We start from the raw sequence: 19,375 nt of genomic DNA, 5'->3' as shown, positions 1-19,375 counted from the left end.
AAGGGTGACTTTTCGAAGCCTCCAATTATCAACATTTTTATATATAAAAAATGAAGCCATTTCTTAGTTTATTTTAATGCTTATTATTTTAACTTCAGGCTGATACTGATTCATTCCGCCGATGGTAATAGTAATTATATTGATATTGATAGTCATATGAGGAAAATAATGCATTTAACTCGCCAAAATGTATATGTTACTTCTAAATGTAATGTAAAACCTTATTATTATTATTATTATTATTATTATTATTATTATTAATAAAATCACTAGTAGTAGTGGTAGATATAGCCATATTAGGTTATGCAGTTCTGGAAGTGCAGATTTCAGTTTATCTGATTTTAGGAGATGATTATCACATTTGTACCTTTACATTTGATTGTTTTATTAATTAGAAGCTTCCTCTCAGTTACTGTCACTGAAAGACAGGTGCGGGGTTATGATAGACCAGCTGGATTTTTAACAGTAGAGCAAACACTATGTCTAGACTTCAAGCATTTTAGATTTAGAAAGTCTTACAATAGCATACCACAGACATATTGACCAAAATGCAACAGAGGTAGTTAATGTCAGAACATAATTTTATACTTATTGCTTTGGTTTGTGGCCATTCCACTTTTATAGTTATCAACAAAATGCATCTCCATCTGCTTTATGACTTTGTTTATATCAATGAAAATTAAAAAAATTAAATGCAGCGAAAACGATGTTTTTCTCACATTTTAGTGTTACATTTATATTTTTATGTTCTGATATTCTAAATTATTAATGAGACTTCTATTTAAAGTATATTAAACAATAGTTGTTTTTATATATATGTATGCCATATTTCCAGTACTCCTTATACATAACTTTGTATCTTAATCATGGGTATATACTGTACTTATACTGCATTTGTCAGATCATATTTTAAAGAAACATTTGCAACTAATTTTCCTGTTTTCTAGGTTAGTACACTTGACTGGGTACGAGCTGAAAAAATGTATAACCTCTGTGAGGTTCTGTTTAAAATTAGCAAGGTAGGTGTTCTTCTTACGTATCATTTATATCCAATATACTTTTTTTATTTAGATATGTTTTTTAATAATATTTGGTTATTCATAAATATTTTTGCCAAAAATAATTGAATTGTGGACACACACATAAATGGATGCACAGTTAACCACTTCTTATCTCTCTCATTACCTCCCCTCTGGCACAAAATCAGAACTTCTCTAGAGCTACCCCTCTTCTCAGGAACTCTCTAGTTTACCCCATCACAATTTCAGCTACTGTACTTTGCCATCATATTGACATTTCTGAATGCTTACCTTATAATAGAAGCCTATTTACCTCTGATCCTACTTTCCCCATCTACCCACTCACAATATCCTCTCCATTGTTTCTCGCTTTACTACTTCCACTGTTTCTGCTCACAATGGCATTTAGAAGTATTCCATTTAAGGGGGGATATTAGCATATAGGGGGATGTCGTGTTTAAAAAATATGGTAGTCATTTTCATTATGTCCACACTGTTATAAGATTTAAAAAATAAACAGACTCATTTGGATTTTCGAAATGCAAAAGTATTTTAATAATATTACATTTGAAACACATTTTGGCTGGTGGTAAAATCTTTGTTACATTTCTATTAAGTGTGCAGTACTTAAGTGCTGAACAGTTTGAGACAATGGAAAATTACCTGAAATGTGTAATACACGAACATGAGAATGCTTTTTGGTAACATGCTGCATAATTTTATATTTGATGAAAGATTAGATCATCATTATTTTTCTTATAATATATTAATTTGACATTTTATAATAAACAATATATAAATGATGGGATTTAGTTTCTATACCTTTTAATGCTATATTTATTATTTTATGATACTACTATATACAGCAGGTAAAATAAGTATTGAACACATCAAATTTTTCTCAGTAAATATATTTGTAATGGGGCTATTGTAATAAATGTTTTCACCAAATGTCAGCAACAACCCATTCAATCCACCCATGCAAAGAAATCGAACCCTAGATGTCCATAAATTAAGTTATGTGTAATAATGTGAAATGACACTGGGAAAAAATATTGAACATGCTTACTGAAATGTATTTAATAGTTTGTACAAAAACCTATTTTGGTAATGACAGCTTCAAGACACCTCCTGTATGGAGAAACTAGTCGCCTGCATTGCTCAGGTGTGATTTTGGCCCATTCTTCCACACAAACAGTTTTCAAATCTTGAAGGTTCCGTGGGCCGCTTGTATGAACTCTGATCTTTAGTTGTTTCCATAGATTCTCAATTGGATTCATGTCAGGTGTTTGTCTGGGCCATCCTAGCAGCTTTATTTTCTTTCTCTGAAACCAAGAGTGAACTTGGTTGTGTGTTTCCGATCATTGTCTTGCTGAAATTTCCACCCTCGTTTCAGCATCCTGGTAGATGGCAGCAGATTTTTATTAAGAATGTCTCGGTACATTTTTCAATTCATCCTTCCCTCAATCATATGAAGTATGCCAGTACCGTATGCTAAAATACAGCCTCACACCATGATGTTCCCACCTCCAAACTTCACTGTTGGTATGGTGTTTTTGGGGTGATGTGCAGTGTCATTTGTCCTATAAAACATGGTGCGTATTATGGCATCCTAAGAGTTCAATTTTGGTCTCATCTGACCAGACTATAATCTCCTAGTAATTCACAGGCTTGTCCAAATGTTGTGAAACGACAATGTGGGTATAGGGGGCGCAGGTGTGGGCACTTAATAGGTGAGTGGATTTGTACACACAAATAATGCAATAAGAAGGGTGCAATATACTTATAAGCAGCCTCTAAGAAAACCAGATGGTCTCTTGGTTAATATTTACATGAAAAAAACACACACATATATAGTGGCGTTCTACACAATCTTGTTGAAAATAAAATAAAATAGACAGAAACGACCTAGTCCAAGATGTGTAGGTGTTACTGTTTAAACATTAATGTTTACATTTATTAATAACATAAAAAGTAAAAAATATACATACATCATAAACCACAGTGTAGAAAAAATATGACTATACCTGGAATTACTTCACAACATTTAGCAGTATTCTGCAACTATAAGATCCATGCACATGCTGCAATCCTGATACAATTAAACGTTCCTGTTCAGGTAGAATCAATATTTGCTACTATTGTAGCTAAACATTAAATGTCCACAGATCACACACGTAATCAGTATAATTTTGCCTAATTAAGTCCAATGATAAAATCGGGATGACTGAGATAGATGACATACAACCACTGTAAGGGCAATAATAGCCGAAAGTGTTATAAGTGGAAATAGTATTGCAAAATTTAACTCCGTAAATGAGACACCATGGGCTCAGCAGTGGCACAAGTGTCATTAGTGGTAGGTTATAGCTCACACTTCGTAAGAGAGTGTGCAATGGCAGTGTCACTCTAAGCACCGTTATTGGTGAACCAGTGCAGTGTGATAATGTCTCCCTCCGGGAAAGAGTGTAAGTGGGAAGTGTTGGTAATTTAACTCACCTGCAGCTCCACATGTATATGTCACACAGACAGGCCCCGGTGCAAGGTTTCCGGGGGCCTGAGGCATCATTTCACCAACCGCCCCTGCTCCCTCCAATTCATAATATGCCACGCATCAGTCTCCCCAGTTAAATAACATGCCACACAGCAGTGTCCCAAATTCATAATATACTATATAGAATATTACACACAGCAGAGCACCAAAATCATAATGTACCTCATAACACTGCCACAAATTCATTATATGCCACTCAGCCATGAATTAAGCCATCCTTTTTATTTTTGTGTACTCAGTGGCACCCTCCAGTGCCTGGCACACTTAGGCGGTTGCCTAAGGTTGCCTAATGGTAGCACTGGCCCTGTAGACGGAGGATATCACCGGAGGTGCACTGATGTCCCATTCTTGTAGAGGGAATATGTTGCCTGGCAATGTGATTGCTCCAGATGAAACCGGATGTCGATGGCCCAGTTGGTGTTAGTATGCCCAGTTATGTTATTATCATGGGGGGAGTCCTCAGAGTATGTGCTGGATGTAAATCCCATGCAGGGGGAATGCACTATTCATCAGACAATGGTGTTTGTTGATCGATCAGTCATATCCGGTAAAGGTCTGTCTCTGGTACACAAATAACAGTGTTTTAGCAGGTGCAGGGTCCTCTCTCTAACGCGTTTCTCTGTCTTAAACAGCTTCCTCAGAGGCAATTGTCCAAATGTTGTGTATCAAACTTTAAACAAGCTTCAACATGCTTTTTCTTCAGCAATGGAGTCTTGCGTGGTGAGCGTGACAACAGGCCACGGTGGCTGAGTGCATTACTTATTGTTTTCTTTGAATCAATTGTACCTGCTAATTCCAAGTCTTTCTGAAGCTCTCCACAAGTGGTCCTTGGCTCTTGGACAACTCTTCTGATAATTCTTTTCACTCCCCTGTCAGAAATCTTGCAAGGAGCACCTGGTTGTGGCCGGTTTATGGTGAAATGATGTTCTTTCTACTTCCAGATTATAGCCCCAACAGTGCTCACTGGAACATTCAGAAGTTTAGAAATCCTTCTGTAACCAATGCCATCAGTATGTTTTGCAACAATAAGGTTGTGAAGGTCTTGAGAGAGCTCTTTGCTTTTACCCATCATGAGATGTTTCTTGTGTGACACCTTAGTAATGAGACACCTTTTTATCAGTTGGGACTGAACCAGCTTATATTCATTTGTACTGACAAGGAGCAGGATTGCTTTTTACTTACTGATAGATTTCAGCTGGTGTCTTGACTTTCCATGCCTTTTTGCACTTCCATTTCTTCATGTGTTTAATACTTTTTCCCTGTGTCATTTCGCATTATTACACATAACTTAATTTATGGAATTCAATGGTTTGATTTCTTTGCATGTGTGTATTGCATGGGTTGTTGCTGACATTTGGTGAAAATTCCATTACAATAGCCCCATTACAAATATATTTACTGAGAAAAATGTTGATGTGGTCAATACTTATTTTACTCACTGTATGTGTTTATTTGATTCAGCACTGGTTTCTACTATAGTTTTTGGTTTTAAAATAAAAATCTTTTTTGGGGAGGTGCTACACATTTTTATTTGAAACACTGCTGCTGCTGTGTATAATTGTTTTAAAGGGAAATATTAATAATGTTTTATTTTTCCACATTTTAATTGTCTTAACAACGTCTAACGTCTGTTCTGTCTATTCATGCTATAAATTTTAGGTTTGGCCTGCTGATGAAATTTGGATTCAAGAAAATCTATATTTAAATATCAATGAAAGTGAAGATTTTGAAGAGCAGCGACCGTATTGTTTTAGCGTTTTGGTTGGTCATGGCAAAAGTCATTATTTCAGCGCAGAGTTGGGCAGTGATTTGCCTGTATGGGAAAGGTCATTTCAAAAAGCAATCTTTATGGAAGTGCAAAGAGCAGGGGTAAGTATTGCAATATTCATTACACATCTTGGGCAAAATTTACTAAGCGGCGGTTTGACGGCGGTTTCTATTCTATTTTAAACCCCGGCGGTTTGGTGGTGGTTTCTATTCTATTCTAAGCCCCGGGGGTTTGGTGGCGGTTTCTATTTTATAATAGAATAGAACAGGGCTGTCATTTAGAAACTGCTGCGAAACCAAACCTCGGGGTTTAGAATAGAATAGAAACCGCCACCAAACCCCCGAGGTTTAGAATAGAATAGAAACCGCCACTAAACCACCGAGGTTTAGAACAGAATAGAAACCGCCACCAAACCCCACTTAGTAAATTTTGCCCGTTGTCTCTACTATAGAACAAAACAAAGTCATCTGTAATGGATTGAAACCCACTAAAACATCATATGTCAAGGACAGTAGCAAATTATGCTAATATTTTTATACTCTACATTAGTAATATTTATGTTGTTGGTCATTTTATTAATACTTGATAACATTGTACTATGGGCCTGATTCAGCCACTTTTTTTTTTCTACCCGGCCTCCTGGCCATTCGCTAAGCTGTGGGTGACCACCCACAGCTTTTGTGAGCAGCCAGGTGATGGTCGCGACCATCGCGACCATCGGGCTTGCAACGAGACCCTTGTGCCCGCAAGCCCCAGTGAGCTTCCTGCTCTAATAGTGCAGGAAGCTCACTACTGACATCACAAGTGATGTCAGTAGGGCCGCCCACAAACGGCCTCCATTTGACCAGCCACCCCCTCTCCCCACCTACAAAACGGGGCGAGCTGTCGACCAACATCGACAGCCACCCCGTTTGTGGCGAGCCCCGGAGCGAGTGAATTTCTCACTCGCTCCAGGGCTCGTGCACGCGCATTGCGCATGCCGTGCCCCACCATCGACCCGCTTGCGAGCGCATAGCACTTGCGAGCGGGTCTGAATCAGGCCCTATATACATAAGACCTGCTGGGTAGGATTCAGTGGTGTATGCATTTGTGATGTCAGAAGCAAGCGGCCGATGTTTTTAGTCTGCGCACGTGTCTGAACCGCAAAGTGTATGCATCCTAATAGTTACCGCCGGGAATCACAGAACAAACTCATATGTAGAGATAGGTGATTTCGGTGGGTGTTTGTGGGAGGTAATATGGTGGTGGCTAATCAGACCTGGGTGTGACGCAGGCTTGACGCTGCCAGTGACTGTGACTTTTTACGCAGCTGCTCTAATTCCAGCAGCCATGTTCAGGCGGACATTCTGCGCCACCACAGTGTAACTCATAAATATTCAGTAATATGTACCTTGTAAAATATGTTTACATTGAGAGGTACGGTAATTTCAATGAAATCTGTAGTCTTCATGGTAATTTACTTTCACACCAATTGCAAATATCTTATAAAGGATGTGAATAGATTCCAGCAGGAGCCACACTAATAATAGTATCACTGGGTAGGATCAAGACCCAATCAGGAGTAGCTGCTAATCATCATCAGTGGGCATTTTGCACCAATGGTTGAACACCTTTTGTTGTCCTTGGCCAATGCTTGCAGGCCCCCTCTATTGTCTATTCCTTCTTTGGAAGCATATGGAGGTGTAATGGCAAATGTGTCACAATTTACACAGGCAACGATGCAGAACAATATTTTTGCAAACGTGCAGTACAAAATAGCTCAATTTGCGCCAAACAATTATGTGTTTATACCCAACTCTACAGCAGCCCCTGAATGTGGAAATGTCTGTGCCATTTTTGCGGAATGTTCTTTAGGGAAAGCTGTCAAATAAAATGAACATTTGGATTGATTTCAAGAATATATAGAGCACTGGAGTGAGTGGCCTAATGCATTTTCAGAGGGAGAAAATGTTCTTGAACATTGTCAGGGGATTTCTGGTGACATGGCTACAATAAAGCTGGGTCCACACCTTTGCAATCACTCTTTTGATGCAATGTTTCGATTGACTTCACTCCTGTTTGGAAGTCCAGACCACCTCCATTACGTGCGTATACACCTTTGCAATCTAACTTGCAATCTTCGATGAACATCTGTCTAAAATATCAGATGAAAAGACACGAAAGGTAGCAGCAGCATAGGCACAATGGTCGGCAGTGCATACACACTTTTTGGTCCAAAATGGCGCAGTCGAATCTGATGAATATTAAACGACACATAAGATGCATCTTTCAATTCGACCTGTTTTCATCTGACAAAATATACACTCTTGTGGTATTGAATGAGCAGGCTACAATCGAAAGAATGGCCCCACAATTGTATATGTGTGTACCCAACTTAAGTAATAACAAAGGACAGATGAAAAAACTAATTTTCCTAGATTCCTGGGGGTAAATTTACTAAGATGAGAGTTTTAAGAAATTGAGATGTTGCCCATAGCAACCAATCAGATTCTACTTAACATTTATCTAGCACCTTCTAGAAGATAATAGCTAAAATTTGATTGGTTGCTATGGGCAACATCTCCACTTTTAAAAACTCTCACTTTAGTAAATTTACCCCTAAGAGCGAGAAATGAGTATAGTGAAAGAAGTCTCTTTAAGCAAAAGGACTAATAGAGGGAGTAATTCAGAGGTGGACGATGGTTTTCCTCTGCAAATGCATCCATGCCGTACTGTGCATGCGTCCCGATGGTTACCGCACAGAGACACAGACCAAAATTGCATGCAGATCCATACAGTTTTGATGGGCATTTCTGGGTGGTAACTGGAGGGGGAGGCTAGCGGACATGGGCATGTCACAGGGTGTGTAGCGGGCATGTCAGTGTCAGCGACTGCATCTGAAGACACAGTTGCATAGACAACGGCTATTGGACAATCTTTTCCTGCCATAGGGCAGTTGCTATGTCTAATAGTGTGGCCAATGGTATGCTGATAGTGCGTCTTTATACACCGGTGGGTGTCTCAATAGGATGCACATTTGTTGCGGCATTAAAATAAAATCGCATTAGCTTCTGCGACAAAAGATGCAGCCCTTACAGCAATAGCATGCAGGGTCTCTTTAGAGTTTGATTAGATTCTTATACTAAGGGGTATATTTACTAAAGTGCAGATTTTTATGTGGAGTTGTTGCCCATAGCAACCAATCAGATTCTAGATATTATCTTATAGAAGGTGCTAGATAAATAATAAGTACAATCTGATTGGTTGCTATAGGCAACAACTCCACTTATAAAAACCTGCATTTTATTATATATACCCCTAAATATTTTGTTAAAGTGATTAATGATAATATCATGGTGGTGGTGGTGGTGGAGCTAGAGGTGGTGGTGGTGGAGGTAGTGGAGCTAGAGGTGGTGGTGGTGGAGGTAGTGGTGTTGGAGCTAGTAGTGGTGGAGGTAGTGGTAGTGGTGGTGGTGGTAGTGGTGGAGGTAGTGGTGATTGTGGTTGTGGAGGAAGTGGTGGTGGTGGAGGTAGTGGTGGTGGTGGTAGTGGAGGTAGTGGTGGTGGTAACGGAGGTGGTGGTGGTGGTGGTAGTGGAGGTAGTGGTGGTGGTGGGTTTTGTATCAAAATAGAAAAGTCCCATCTCATTTTAAGAGCTGATAGTTCAAATTCCAAGAACAGCCTTAGAACTAGTGACTTAGAACACTGAGCTCAAACGTAATTGTTTACAAGAGTGGAACTAAAGTACAAAGAGCCAGTAATGACCAATCATAATCAATATAAGGTACAAATAGCACTGTTCATTAAGGAAACACGTAGAAGGAAAAACATTCACTTAATGAAAGCATTCTTAATTAAATAAGTACTCTGGTTGTTTGATTGTATGAAGGTGACTCCCGATGGTTTATATACAGTAGTGTTCCTCTTTGCAGTTAGCAGGATACGTGATAGTTTATATATTATTATTATTATTTATTATTATTATTATTACATTTATTATGGGGCACCATGAAGAGTTTTCAGCACCTTACAGAGTGCACATACAAATGTAGAGCAAATATGACAGGGTATTAAGGCATAATATTATCATACAAACAGCTAATACTGTAATTAAGAAACCATAATACTCAGTCGTAATAATAATATCAAAGTCAGCACTGACTGAAATCGTTATCATAGGTCATGGGTGATAAAGTGAAGACAGCAAGAGTACATGAAGGAAGGGAACCTGCTCATAAAAGCATACTAGTTATAGGGGGTGGGTCAGACAAGGGTGACAAAATGAGGTAAGTCAGTGAGCAAGAAAAGAAAGGGATGGCTTAGAATGAACTTTGGTAAAGGAATAGGTTTTGAGAGCCAGTTTGAAGCATTATAGAGAGACAGAGGGGCCTATTCATCAACACTAAAATAACATTTTAAAGGACATTTTCCTTAATTAACATTATTTTAGTATTCATGAAGAGACTTAACACTGGAGATATCACTGATATCTCCTGGTTAAGTCCCCCTGCGTTAATTTCCACACTCCCCATACATTAGTATGGGGCTATGAAAAATATGCTATTCATCAAATTCCGGAAATTATGTATTTTTGGAATTTAATTGAGTTACTATTCGCCACTGTGGGGTGGCGAATAGCAGGTAAAACATACCTGTGTCAGCGTAGGCAGGTCCCCCGGCGTCTCCCTCCGGCGCTCTGGTCTGTCCTCTGGCTCCGGTGGCTGGTCTGACACGTGTTCTCCCAGCAGAACACAATAAAGTTTAGAAAAAATAAAAGTTTTTTTTTTTTTCTAAACTGTACTGTGGTCTGCTGGGAGAACACGTGTCAGACCAGCCACCACAGCCGGAGGTGCTGCAGCGGGCAGGTAAGTGCGGGGGGGGGGAGGTGAGGACACAAAATTACCGCAGCTGTAGGTAGTGCTGCACATGTGCTGGTTTTACAGATGTAACAGCGCATGCGCAGCACTGGTTACAGCTGCGGTAAGTTAGTGTAGAGAGGGAAAACTATCTATTTCCCGAAAAGCTATCATCGCAAAAATGACAGCTTTTCGGAATAGATAGTTATGGAGAGGAGGAATGATGAATATCATTCCTCCATGCAAGTTCTAAACCTAATTACCTCCATCAAATTTTTAGGTATGATGAAAAGGCCCCAAAGAGTCTGATAATTGGAGGGATCAAGTTTCATTGGTGGGGGGTAGCTCAGGTGAGATCCTTGGGGCAGGAGTGGGAAGAGTTTATCAGTTGAGAAGAGAGGCCGTGGCCATCATCAAAGTGAAGTGGATGTCTGTAGTGTGAAGGGAGAGGAGGTCAGACATGTAGGGGAGGAGGACTGGGTGACTGCCTTGTAGGTGAGAGTAAGGAGTTTGAAATAGACTATGTAGTGGTATGAGAGCCAGTGTAGTGCCTGATAGAGAGGGAAGATACATCCAGAGAAAAATGAGCCTCACTGCAGCATTAGGTATGGATTGGAGTGGAGAGAGGTGGGAGTTGGGGCCAAATAACAGGAGACTGCAGCAAACTAGTAAAGATTATCAGTGAGGATAAACATTGCCTCCAGGGTAAGAAAGAGTCAAACCTGGAGATAAGGTGGAAGCAACAAGAATGAGAAAGGAGTTTCATTAATTGAATTTAGGACAGTTAGTGTTGTTCATACTTACACTATAATCTGGAGAAGCAGAGTGAAACTGTGAAAGATACTTCAGAACCTACATATCGCATAGCGCTTTACAGAGAATATTTTGTCATTCAGGGCCTAGTGGAGCTTAAAATCTGTATTTATTACTATATGTACACATTTTATCCCAAAGAAACCAGAATATCCCGCACAGGAATAATAACCAGTGTTATATTTCACATCTATAAGTAAAACCAGCAATAGGTACCATATATATCATATCTTATATCATAATTTTATCATAAGATACATTTTATATGCTGGAGGTGCTCCCTGGAATCGAGTAACTAGAACTCAAAAAGTAACAATAATTAGAAAAACCAATCATCAGCATAATGATTCCTGCTAGCATTTCATGTGTATATTTATATATTTTTGGTTACATTGAGGTAGTATCCAACCCGGCAATAGGATTAAATAATTTGTTGCAAGTCGTGGATCATTTGCATATGTGTTTGTGTTTGCCCATACATGGTACATGGTATATGAATTTGGGATGATACTCAGCAGACACGCTATTATCACACTCAATGTATAGATTTATCTCAAATGACCGAGTGGTTATTATTACATACAGTTCTAATTTATGAGTTATTTCCAATTATTATTTACAATTTTTATATGTCATACGAACTGTACCTGACCCTGCTATTATAATATATTATGTACCCATCAGGAGCTATATGAGCATATGAAGTCAAAAAAGCATAGTCACCACATACTTTATGCTAATTCTGATAATATATCTATTTTTATAAATTCATGAGATTAATTGCTAAGGGAGCTCAATTAGATCATTTATAAATGAGCATAACAAATCCCTATTCTTTTATTGGAGATATATTAAAAGCTATTTTTTAATTATACTAACAAATCATTTATGTACAAAAGAGTGCCCCACGAAGGAATTACTATACTGATGATTGGTTTTCCCAATTATTGTTACGTTTTGAGTTATATGTACACATTGTCAGAAATCAATTAGCCTATCAGTATGTTTTGGAGTGTGTGGAGAAAGCTAGAGATGTGCGTAGACCCCCGTGTTTTGGCTTTGGCGCTGGTGTTTTTGGTTTTGAATTTCTTTTAAAAAATTGATAAAAACAGCTAAACTCATCTAACTTGGACCTGCTTTTGTTCCTATAGTATTATTACCATCAATAACATTAATTTACAGTCATTGCCAGTCAATTTGACCACTGCACAGCACTTGAAATCACGAAGGTGCGACTTACATGCAATCTCTAAAACATGTGAGATTAAATTTTTAGATCCGAGATCCGATTTGCAGGGAGACCTGAGCCGGGACTCTGGACCTTATTCAGAGGCGGCCGTACGGTCTACGACCGCACGGCCACCTCGATGTTTGGCCAGTGCACATGCGCACGAGGGAGCCGGCTCCCTCGTGCGCATGTGTGAGACCCGCTACGACTGACAGCGCTGGTCGTAGCGGGTCTTTTTCCAAAGGGGGCGAGCTGTCGATGTTGATTGACAGCTTGCCCCGTTTGAAAGGCGGGCCGGGGGGGTGGCAGCCCAAACAGAGGCGTTCCTATGGGAACGTCTACCATTTGGGGGAGGCCCCACTGACATCACTAGTGATGTCAGTGGAGAGCTTCTGGCTCTGACAGAGCCAGAAGCTCTCTCCGGGGCTTACGACAAGTGAGACCCTACCCTAGGGTCTCGTCGTAAGCCCCGATGGTCGCGATGGTCTCTGACCATCGCGACCATCACCCGAGCAGTCGTTAGAGCTGTGGGTGTAAACCCACAGCCTAACGACCGCAACAGAGGCGGGCGGTCAGGATGCAAGTGGCCACCCAGTTTCTGAGCGACCGCTTGCATCCTCCGACCGCCTCTGAATGAGGTCCTCTGTTCTACTCAGAACCCCAAAAGTGATATGTTGGGACTCGGGACCTGATTCAGACCCGCTCACTAGATGCATTCGCTTGCTCGATGCGTATGCAAATTCAGCAAAGCAGGCGATTGCACGGCAAGGCATTAGTATGCCCAGTACGTCTTGGCGTGCGATCGCATTGTGTATGCAGACGCCCACAAGCCTGTCTTTAGACGCCGACTTGCGGACATCATCTCCAGGAGGTGTATGCAACCATCGGTAACATCGAGTACCATCGGATGCGATTGCAGCGCTTGTGGCTGACCATACCCTACCGCAAGCACTGCGAGCACTTCAGTGTAAAATCCAGCCAGGTGACGTCTACTATGATGCTGCCTCTAAATTATGCACACCTATGAAATGGCGTTAAGATGCTCAGGCACACCTGCGTTCGTATCTCCACTCCCCCATTCCGTTTCTAGCAGCCAGCCCCTGTCACCACCCACAAACAGTTTCTCCTGCCACTCACTCTGCAGGGCAGTCTATGTGCAGCGAGCGAACGCTTCCCGATCTCTCGCACTAGTTTGCGCATGCGTGCTGCAGTGCATGCAGACAATGCAAAAATCGTCTGGCTGCGGGTGAACGCTTTCTGGCGAGCGCGTCTGAATCGGGCCCTCGGTTCGACTCAAAACCCCAAAGTTCGGGTGAGTTCGGTTTCCAGCAAATCGGAGCCGCTCATCTGTAGAGAAAACCCACGTATAGTGAAGACACAGAGAAACAGTAATAAAGACAAATGGTTATTTATTCACTCAACTTAATTTTTCAGCAATAAAAGTTCAAACAGATTGCAGTCCGGACAACCCTGTTGTCAAAAGACACCTGTTTCGATAGTCAGTTGAAGTTGAACACCCTGACATTTTTTTGGATCCAGTTGAGGTTACTGTGTATCTTTCTTAGCTAAATTTTATACCGGCAGTTGGCTGTGTTTTCTCATACATCAACTCTATCTAGCTGCACATGCATAAAAATCAACTTTCTGTACATATCAGCACAATAACAAGTTTCTGCGCATGTCAATGCGTGATCAGTAAATGCTTAGAAATTGCTTATTATTAGCGTAGTCTGCAAATTTAGCAGATGCAATGTTCTGCGACTCCTACAGAATCTTTTTTCAAAGCCTTCAAAGCAAACTTAGAACATGTGAAAATGACTCTACTAACCCTATCCATGATAAACAAACAAACTCAACACAGATAAGGCCTTGGCCGGGAAATGAACTTATGACCTTAGTGCTGTGAGGCAGTAATAATATACTATGTTCCCATACTGTCTACATTTAGTGGAAGTCACCAATTCTAAAGTATTAGAAAGATGATGCCCTTCAAAACCTAATGGACCCTTCTTGTACTGCATGCTTTCAATGTGTGCATGGAGATGTATGATACGACTGATATTCTGTTTACACTGCTTTTTCCCTTACCGGGTACAGACCATTTTGTTTTTATTATAAATATTTATTTATATAGCTCCAGCATATTCTGTTGTGCTTTACAATTTTAAACACAACAGTAATATAACAAGACAGGATATTACCAAACAGACAAAGAGATGAGGGCCCTGCTTGCAAGTGTACAATCGATAGGACAAAGAGAGTTTGATACATGATAAGTGGCACTTATTGCATATTGGTCCAGCCAGATTGCAGGGGTAAATGCGTTTGTTGGCTTATATGATTCAGCGCACAGTAATGTTGGCCTGGGGTCAGGAGGTTATGTGAGTCTAAAAATACTGTAGAAGGAAAAACACTTGCCAGCACTTTAAAGTCAATCCCATAAAATAATAATAAAATCAATCAATAGAATAGCACAGCGTAACACCGCCTACTGCAGACTGTGACAAACTGTGTGTGTGCAAGAAAATATAAACAAAAAAGCAATCCGTCAGTGCTGAACATGTGCAACTGTGGTAAGTCAATAACAAAATACAAATACACATATACCAGGAGTTAGAAATCAAAAGCTAAAAATGTATTCTGTTAATATTAAAACCGCTAATACAAACTAACCACTGTAGCAATGCTGTCTTATCCTTAAAATATATACCGTAATATACAGTTATATCAAAACCCTATAACCAGCAAATGGGTTAATAGGTTATATATTACATTAAATAAAAATTCCATGTGAAGCTGTTGTACTGAAGAAGAACACAACTTCATACTTTTAGTACGTTATTAGTGGAATAGAAAACAGCAGGCAGTATATATAATAGTAATCCAGTTTGTATAGACCAAGCAGTGAAACTCAGCAATCAAATGTCCATTTGAACCCGTAATACTGTACATGCTCAAAACTATCCAAAATCCAATTGATGGTAAATGAAACAGATGCTCCACAGTGAACACTGTTAGCCTGAAACAGTGGGATGTTGTTTGAGCAATGAGGAATCACAACTGAGCAATGAGGGGCTGTAGATAGTGTGCAGACAGCCTACCGTTTTTAATAGGCAATCCCAACTATTCAGTTGTAGTAATGTGATTCTCCATTTGTAGTATTCTATAGAAGTCAGTAGCGCTATGATTGTGCGCTGCTGAAGGGGAAAGTTGCTGTCTCCAAATGTACTGCACAGATGCTGCAGTTCCACATATACAAACGGAGATGAAGCTTCACAAAGGTGAGACACTGCACCTATAGGAATGGGTGCTGGCCGCCTAACGTGTTTCATCATACAGTCTATTCCAGCAGCCGGCTCCAGTTGGGTGTGGATTGAAGGATCTACAGTAAAAAGGTAGACAATTTCTAGATAGACACCAGATTTTAGACAGACAGTACGTCGACAGGGACAAAAGGTTGACAGGGACAAAAGGTTGACACACTAAAGGTAGACAAATAAGAAGGTTGACAGGTACAAATGGACGACAGGGTCAACCGGTCGACACAAAAATGATCAGCACATGTTTTTTTTTTTTTTATAAACCTAATCTTCACCGTAACCCTAACCCTCCCCTTGGTACCTAACACTAACCTTCCTTCCTGGTGCCTGACTCTAACAATCCCTTCGAGTACCTAACCCTAACCCTCTGGTAAGTGCCTAATCCTCCCTTTGGTGCCTAACCCTAACCCTCCCTCTTGGTGCCCAACCCTAACCATTGGGGTAAGTGCCTAACCCTCCGGTAAGTGTCTAACCCCTAACCCTAAAAAACAAAAAATGCATCAACCATTTTGTGCCGACCATTTTTGTGTCGACCCTTTTGTTCCTGTGACCATTTGTACCTGTTCTCCGTCTTACAATTCGACCTTTAGTGTGTCATCATTTTATCCCTGTTGTCCTATTGTCTGTCTAACATCTGGTGTCTACCTAGACATTAGCGACCTTTTTACTGTAGACCTATCAACCGGTTGCCGCTCCAGTTGTGCTTCTGAGCATTCTGTTTCAGTATAATCGGGAAATCCTGCATTTGCCCAAAGTTTTCAGCTAATAAGCAAATTCTGAAAACCTACATTTGCCTACAGTAAATACTCCAGTTAATGAGTTCATCCTGAAAATCTGCACTTGCTTAATACTACAACTAATAGGCAAATCCTGAATACCTGCACTTGGCTGATCCTCCAGCTATTGGCTATCCTGCAAACCTGCATCCAACCTCAGAGCCTGTCCCTTGGCCTACCCCTCTAGCATTCTGGCTGTGGATACATCTCCGTGGCATCAGTTTCCCTCTACTGCCCCCAGTAGTCTGCATGAATAATAACATCATAATGCCATCCAGCTTCACTTACACACCAATACATTCAGCTAGCCCAACGGGTCCCAACCAGAATCTCAGTCCTCCTAGTCACGTGACAGAAAACATATGTAAAGTTATATGTAGACTGTAGAGAAGAGTAAATTAGTATAATAGCTTATGAGAGATATTTTGAAAGCCTTATAGGAAAGTTTTTATTGCATTCAGAAAAATACAGGCATCCAATGTAGGGACTGACAGTGGAGCAGAAGTAGAACAATGAGATAATTTAATACTAGCCACTACATTCAAAATAGATTGTAAGAGCATCCAGTATGTTTGATATAATCCTCAACCATTTATGGTTACTTCTTTTATTTTTTTATTTACTGATTTGTGATGTGTGTTTCTCTCGTTGGTGTCAATTGTACTGAAAAATAATTTCATAAAAAAACATATTGTGGAAAAATAACTAGAGTGTAGACTGGGAGAGAGAAAAATGTTCACACCATTGTATTCTCATTTATAGATGCCATATAAATAGAAGCTAATAATAATTTTGTATGTAATAGGATTTGGATACAGATTAAATGTAGGGAGCACATGACAGTTCTGAGTCAAGGCAGTGTGCTTGAGTGGTAGGGTTTATTGTCATGTATCAACACAAATAGAGGTGTCAAGTCAATCATTTTTGTTGGCTGGTGCACACTTATGGCCTCTTGTGCCTCTCCTTATACTGTCATTTACTCTTCCCCCTTGGGCGCCTAGCACCTGGTTGCTTACACCCTGTTGCTTACTTGAGTGTTATGATCACTAATGCAGCAATGTATATAACCTTGTCCTTGTCCTGCATTGTATTGTACTGTAAGCCACTTGTTGCTTGCTCACTTATCTGTCTATGTAGTTTGTAAGGCACTGCGGAACACTTGTGGCGTCATATAAATAAAGGATGATAATAATTTATATGATATGCTAATGGAATACAGTCAAAATCTCGAAGATCAGGAAGCCATCTGACTAAATGGTAAGCCAGGCAGTGTTAGTGCTTAGCCGGGGGAAGGGGAGGTTAGGTCTAGGGACCCCCGGGGGGACTAAGGGTTAGGCACCACCCCAGGAGGGTCAGGCTCCTTGTATGACAATGTGTTGAGGCTTAAGAAATTAACTGGCAGGGTTTTGACTAAATAGGCAGTCTGTCTTAAAGCCCAGCTTTGAGAAAGTCTGCCAGTTCTGAGGAAATGCGTCAGTAAACCACTACATAAGCAGTTGTGAGGCAGAACACCTGAGCAACAGTGAGAAACTTACAGGAGTGACGTGCATGTAAGCTCTGAGAACTGTATGTATTTATTATGACGGACACCTTATACTAACAGACAGAGACGTAACTAGACTTTTTGGTGCCCTGTGCCAGAAATAGCATTGGCGCCCCCTCATTTTTCAAAGGGACATGATGCACCCCAAAAAAGGGAATGGCCTCATGGGGAAGGGTCAGGGAAGAGATAGGGGAGGCCAGGAGATGCTAGGGATGAAATAAGAGGAAGCTACAAGTGAGAATGATAATAAACAGAAATTTGACAGGCCCAAACAGTGACCCTCTGCCCTGCGGTGCCCTGTGCGATGGCACCGGCCGCACTACCCTAGCTACGGCCCTACTAACAGAATATGGATTCTTAAATGGATTAATGCAAATTTGGATTGGTACTTATTTACTATTGCGCCTAAAGTGCAATTTGTATGTATGAAACTCAGAGATGGATGTTTCAATTGTAGGAACTATCAGTTTCTAAGACTTAACTCATTGTTATAAATTGAGTTCCGTATAGTGATCAGAACACCAATATAATCTCCTATTAAGTTCTGCTTCTTAGTTTGTACTCTGACTTGTTTTATGAGATGTTGTTAAATGTTGTTTAGCAGTTAAGAACAATGTGAAATTTTTATATTGTTAGACAATTATTTATAAATATTTTAGTAAATCCCCTCATCATATATTATATATTACATAATATAGTTTATAAAAGCTGACCACTACTTTACTTACAGTAATGTCCACTTTCAGACTTGGTGTAGCCCTGTTCTAATGGTGTTTATTTTTGTTTGGTACATTTTTTTCTATAGTGCAATACATGGCTTTGTGCACTTTTTCATTGTACTGACCTGGAAGGATGGTTCTGTAGCCAGGTGGTAGTTTTACTCCATGATATTCGGACAATTCATCCATGATGTTTCCTTCACTAGATACAAGCATGTGTCTCACAGCACAGATAGATGATTTTGAATTTCCCATCACTTAAATCACAGCAAAACTCTCAGAGGCTTCTCTGCTCTGACAGAAGCGAACTGTACCTATGTTTGAAGGAAAGATCATTAATTGACCTCATGTCTGCAGGTCTGTAGATCTCAGGAGGCTTTATCACCTTATCACATGCATTTTATTATAAGATGATTTCAGGAAAGCAAGGCAAAAAGAATATTTAAGAACAGAAGGAATAAAATGAATGTACAGTACGTCAGTTTTTGCATGCAAAAGATATATTAATTTTCTGGTTCTATAAAGATAATTCATTATCCAATAATCTATAGCTTCATCTACAACAATATTAATTTAGTAAAAAAAAGGAAAGTATATACCAATAATTTATAGCCAACCTTAATGGAGTATTTTTACTGTATTAGTCAGGGCCGGTTCTAGGGGTGTTGGACCAGTGCGGTCGAACAGGGGCACCACCCAAAGAGGGTGCACCCCTCTCCAACATCCCGAATTCAGCAGGACAGTACTGTCCCGCTGTTCCACCAGTGGGCCTAAGTGGCCCGCGGGTGGTCAAATCGGGA

General features: G+C 40.1%; 1 protein-coding gene across 1 annotated transcript in view; it reads left to right on the top strand.

Moving 5' to 3' along the window:
• Nucleotides 1-19,375, top strand: part of SNTG2 (syntrophin gamma 2) — a 222,193-nt gene that overhangs the window by 153,802 nt on the left and 49,016 nt on the right. Inside the window, exons 13-14 of the mRNA XM_088448850.1 lie at nucleotides 948-1,019; nucleotides 5,233-5,442. Coding sequence (XP_088304976.1) covers nucleotides 948-1,019; nucleotides 5,233-5,442 — 282 coding nt within the window. The remainder of the gene's footprint in view (nucleotides 1-947; nucleotides 1,020-5,232; nucleotides 5,443-19,375) is intronic.

This window comes from Taudactylus pleione, unplaced genomic scaffold (genome assembly GCF_031769625.1).
Source record: "Taudactylus pleione unplaced genomic scaffold, aTauple2 ptg000468l, whole genome shotgun sequence".
NCBI classification, from domain to species: domain Eukaryota; kingdom Metazoa; phylum Chordata; class Amphibia; order Anura; family Myobatrachidae; genus Taudactylus; species Taudactylus pleione.
This window is presented reverse-complemented; position numbering and strand designations above follow the sequence as displayed.